Source organism: Pteropus vampyrus, unplaced genomic scaffold, assembly GCF_000151845.1.
Source record: "Pteropus vampyrus isolate Shadow unplaced genomic scaffold, Pvam_2.0 Scaffold276, whole genome shotgun sequence".
NCBI classification, from domain to species: domain Eukaryota; kingdom Metazoa; phylum Chordata; class Mammalia; order Chiroptera; family Pteropodidae; genus Pteropus; species Pteropus vampyrus.
This window is the reverse complement of record NW_011889057.1, coordinates 587,185-592,665: the sequence shown is the minus strand read 5'-3', so window position 1 is coordinate 592,665 and position 5,481 is coordinate 587,185. Positions and strand designations below refer to the sequence as shown.

The 5,481-nt window shown below is 40.1% G+C and overlaps 1 protein-coding gene across 3 annotated transcripts in view; it reads left to right on the top strand.

Moving 5' to 3' along the window:
- Positions 1-5,481, top strand: part of RBMS2 (RNA binding motif single stranded interacting protein 2) — a 50,289-nt gene that overhangs the window by 34,767 nt on the left and 10,041 nt on the right. For all 3 annotated transcript variants that reach the window (XM_011375645.2, XM_023520798.1, XM_011375643.2), the window contains 4 exons: positions 3,607-3,686; positions 3,822-3,931; positions 4,253-4,299; positions 4,477-4,570. In XM_011375645.2, coding sequence (XP_011373947.1) covers positions 3,607-3,686; positions 3,822-3,931; positions 4,253-4,299; positions 4,477-4,570 — 331 coding nt within the window. The remainder of the gene's footprint in view (positions 1-3,606; positions 3,687-3,821; positions 3,932-4,252; positions 4,300-4,476; positions 4,571-5,481) is intronic.

Genomic DNA, 5,481 nt, shown 5'->3' with positions numbered 1-5,481 from the left:
GGTCCTTGCTTTTCATCACTTTGAATATTTTATGCCGATCCCTTCTGCCCTGCAAAGTTTCTGTTGAGAAATCGGCTGACAGTCTTATGGGAGCTCTGTTGTACATCACTGTTTTTTTCTTGCTGCTTTTAAGATTCTCTCTTTGTTTTTAACCTTTGGCATTTTAATTATGATGTGTCTTGATGTGGGCTTGTTTGGATTCATCTTGTTTGGGACTCTGCGCTTTCTGGGATTGTATGTCTATTTTCTTTGACAGGTTAGGAAAGTTTCCCATTATTATTTCTCCGAATAGGTTTTCAATAGCTTGTTCTCTCTTCTCCTTCTGGTACCTTGGTGATGCGAATGTTGGTGTGCTTGATTCCAGAGACCCCTTGAACTATCCTCATTTCTTTGTTTCTTTGTGGTTTTTTTTTTCTGTTTTGATTGTTTTCTACTACCTTATCTTCTAAATCACTGATTCAGACCTCTACTTCATCTAATCTACTGTTGATTCCCTCTAATGTATTCTTTATTTCAGATATTATATTCTTCATTTCTGACTGATTCTTTTTTATGTTTTTTATCTCTATTTTTATGCTTCCTATTTCTTTGTTGAATTTATTGCTGAGATCATCGAGCCTCCTTATAAACTGTGTTTTGAACTCTGCATCTGGTAGATTGCTCGTCTCCATTGTGTTTAGTTCTTTTTCTGGAGTTTTGTCCTGTTCTTTCGTTTAGGACATGTTTCTTTGTCTTCCCATTTTGGCTGCCTCTCTGTGTTTGTTGCTATGTATTAAGTAGAGATGCTGTGTCTCCCAGTCTTGGTGAAATGGCCTTATGTAGTAGGTGTCTTGTGGGACCCAGTGGCTCAGTCTCTTTAGTCACCTGAGCTGGGTACTCCAGGTGTCTCGTGTGGATTGTGTTTGCCCTCATGTTGTAGATGAGCCTTGGTTGCTGTTTGCATGTCAGTGGGAGGGATTGACCCATGGGCTGATTGGTTGTGATGACTGGTGGTGACTACAGTGGAGGAGCCGTTCTGTAGGGCAGTGGTACCCAACCTTCTTGGCACCATGGACCAGTGCTCCTATGAGAATCTAAATCCTGATGACTTGAGGTAGAGCTGAGGCAATAATGCTAGCCCTGGGGAGCAGCTGCAAATACAGTTGAAACTTGGCTTGCTCCCCCCACCACTCACTTCCTGCTGTGTGGCCTGGTTCCTAATAGGCCATGGACCAGTACTGGACCATGGCCCGGGGGTTAGGGACCCCTGCCATAGGGGCTGACCCTACAGCAAAATTCGCTTTAGCAGGGCTCTGGTGCCTGCCCACTCTGCCCTTTGGGTGTGTCATCTGTGGAGGTGGCCTAATGGTCCTTGGCATGGTCCGAAGCTGACCACTGGGTGTGCGGGCCCTGGGGCCTCCTGGGAGGGCACCCCCCTCCGTAGGACAAGTTCAGCCGCTACCTGTGCCCTGCCCGGGGCCACCTGGCATGAGCCACCAAGCCATCTGCAGATGTCTTCCACCCTCGCTGGGCTTGGTGGTACCTGGGAGAGGCTAAGTTGCAAACTGAGGCCAGCTGCTGCTAGTGCCGGGTTGAGGCCACTTAGCAAGAGGTATGGAGCACGCCGAGGCCAGATGCTACTTGTTTGGAGTCCATGGACCTTTGAGTCAAGACAGGCTGTATGGAAATGCCACTGGAAGTGGCTTGGGTAGGCCTGAAAGTTGGGAGGGATCTCTGGGTATTTCTTTTTTAATAGTCTTAACTCTTAAATCTTTCTTATAGTGTTCCTGTTTTTCTTCCTGATCTTGTATTTCCATTTCATTTCCCTACAGAATTGTATTCAAGTGTAAAATATTTTTATAGTTGAAAGTCTTTTTATGGATTATTCTGTCATACTTCTCTGCAATAAAAATATGTATGTAAATTAATTTTTTTCCAGTGGCCATGAAGCTATATATTTATTAACTATAAGAAAATTCTCTTTATAATTATTAGTTCACAGCTGCCCCAAACAACACAAATATATTAAAATGGTGATACAAAGTTATTTTATATAAAGTAAATTTTATTGGAAATGCTTTTCCTATGACATGGGTAAGTTTTATTTTGTTTAGATTTTTCTAATTAGGTTATGTAGCCATCAGTGAATATTGTTTATTGCTGTAACAAGACAGGGTTTATCAGTTCTGTTCCTTTTTTGTTTGTTTGTTTGTTTGTTTTCATGCTGAGAAACCTTGTTCACATAAATAAGTGGATGGGAATAGAAAGAGTTTTGTTAAAATAGAAATTTTTTGAATTACTTGTGAATCATATGCCAAGGACCAGGGTGATCTATCATCAAAACCAATTTTTTTCATATGTCAATTGACAACTCGCTGAGTCTTCCAGCTTCTGTTGCAAGGAAGAATTGGGACTATCTAAACTAACAAAATGATTTGTAACTCAGTCATCACTGCCTCATGTTGAGTCTGCATGAGTGTGAAGTAAACTGAACGGAGTGGTTGTGAGAGGAGACTTTAGCCTCGATCATTAGTGATCACGAGCAATTCCTCAGGCAGATCAGTAGTAGGAAGGAGGTTCTGAGGAAGTTGAAGTTCTGAAAGCGATTCTCTTAAAACTCTCCATGCCTGCTCACCCTTTTGAAAGATTAAGGAGTAGGAGTAACGCAACCAAAGACTTCACATGTGGTTTTCTCTAAAAGGTTCCATGTGAGGCCTTTTTTTAGTGACTGCCTGCACAGGAATTGTTTATATTTTTAGTAGTTACTGGCATAGAAAATATACTGAAGCTTACTTTAAATATGGTAAAAGGGGAAGAAACTGTACATTGTACTGTGTAGATCCTTACAATTTTTAGAACACATTTGTATGCATTATCTCATTTGATCTATACAACCCTGTGTAGTAGAGTAGATGGATAATTTCTGTAAAGCAGATATGAGGAATAGATCCAAAGAGTTTGTGTGTATGTCTTAACTCACAGAGTTATGGGCGGTGAACAGGCGCTGGAGTCTAGGTTTTCTGATTTCTTACTCAGTCTTCTTTCTCTAGCAAGATACTTTAACTCAGTAGTTTCTAACATTGTTTTTTTTAATCACTCACTATCAACCATAAACCCTTTCTTATTACTGTTTCTTCCTACAGACTCATGAAATCTTAATGATGTTATCAGTAGCCAATTAGACCTTGATAAATAACCAGAAGCAAAAAATTAATATTGGCTACTTCTTAGCCTTTGTAGTTTTATCAGAGTGAAGGAAAAATTTCCATTAGGAATTTTGTAATAAAAAGTAATGGTAACAGCCTCTATTTATTGTATTCTTATTTATGAACCAGACATAGTACGAGGCCCATCCATTAGTATCTATCTTCTCTGGAATACATATTCATAGCTTAAAGACCTCCATTATTCCTTTCAGAACCCCTACAGGAGCCAGTTGAGAAAACCTTCATTAGAAGCTGGGGCTGCTTCTTCAGGATACCTTGAATTTGTGTGGGAGAAACTCTGTTTCTATAGTCACAACTTTTGAAGCATTTATGGGGCTGGGATCTTAGAGCTTTCTTTTTGAATGTAGGGAGAGCACAGATCCTGGAGAAGGTAGAGCCTAACCCCTCTTGTGCTCCTTAGGATGGAGTCCACAGAGAAGTGTGAAGCCATCATCACCCACTTTAATGGAAAATATATTAAGACACCCCCTGGAATACCAGGTGAGACATCTGGGAATCGGGCTTAGAGGGCCACAGGCTGTTACTTCCAGTGAAGATTCTGGAGGGGTTTGGCATGAGTGTGAGTGGGCTAAGTGAGGAGGGACTCAGCTGCCTGTCTGCTTTCTCTCTTGGCAGCCCCATCTGATCCATTGCTTTGCAAATTTGCTGATGGTGGTCCAAAGAAACGACAGAACCAAGGAAAATTTGTGCAAAATGGACCAGCCTGGCCAAGGAATGGAGACATGGTGAGAGGACCTCTGAGGAGACAGGAGTACCAAGGATATTAAAATGGAATGGAAATTACCATGGCCTGATTTCTGTGAGCTGAGGTAGCAAGCTTGAGAGCTACCGTTTGTAACTGAGAGATGTTGGCTATTTAACATGCTCTTTAGTGTGGGTCTTGAGTGGGATCTTGCAGTGTGCACAAGCAGAAAAACTCTGGAACAGCTTGTCCAGACTTCAGTTCAATCAGCTGAACCAAATACATCCCTAGCCTTGACATTTTCAGCTTGCTTCTATTCTCACCCAAGGTCTCACAATATGAATACCGTGTTCTTTCTTTATAGGGTAGTATGGCCTTGACCTATGACCCCATCACAGCTCTTCAGAATGGGTAAGGGTGTTTTATATAATCAGGTCACCTGAAAATGACAATAGCCTGTGTCTAGGCACTCGGATGTTTCATTTTGATTTTTAAATAGTGTTTAGTGGGAAGTAGCTGTGTCTACCAATGTGAGCCCTTACTTTGTGGTTTCCTGTGACTCCTTACAGATGAGGTTCCTTCCTACAGGTTTTACCCAGCTCCTTATAACATCACCCCCAACAGGATGCTTGCTCAGTCTACACTCTCCCCATACCTTCCATCTCCCGTGTCTTCGTATCAGGTATGTTCATGTCCCAGAAAGGGTGTGGTGGTTTTCCTTGTCATTGTATTTTAGGTGAAGGAATATAAAGCTGGAAACTACTTGCTGTATTTTTGTTTTTCTTTTATAGATATTACACACAAATGATTTTACATAAATGCATTAGATATGGAGAGAGACTGTTGTAGTAGCAGCATCCTTAGTCTCTGTCCATCATGCCACAAATAAATCCATGTTAATTTCCTACAGTTTTCCATATTTTTCTTTATATGCATATATGCATATGTGTAGGGTTTTGGAAGTCATTGTTTATTTTATAAAAATTTGACCGTATTAAATATATTTTTCATATTTTTCTCACTTAACAGTACCTTAAACCAGTGATTCTTTTTTACATTGTAGTCTATTAAAATTTTATTACTTATTAAAACCTTATTGCATCATTTTAAAATAATAAATACACAATTTTATGAAGTTTTTTTTAATTTATTTTTTTTATTTTTTATGGTGACATTTGGTTAATGAAATCCAATAAGTTTCAGCTGTACACTTTAACAGTAAGGAATACATATATATATTTACACTGTGTGTTCACCTCCCATAGTTAGATTTCTTTCTGTCACCACCTATTTGACCCCCTTTACCCCGTCTACTTCCCCGCTCCTCTCACCCCCTATCCTCTGGTAACCACTAGTCTATAGTCTATGTTCATGAGTCTGTTTGTCCTATTCATTTGTTGCTTTTAGGTTTATATCCCACATATAAGTGATATCATGTGATTTTCAACTTTTTCTGTCTGGCTTCTTTCGCTTAGCATGATTATCTTGAGGTCCATCCACGTTGTCACACATGGCAGTATTTCATCTCTTCGTATGGCTGAGTAATATTCCATAGTGTGTGTGTGTGTGTGTGTGTGTGTGTGTGTGTATATA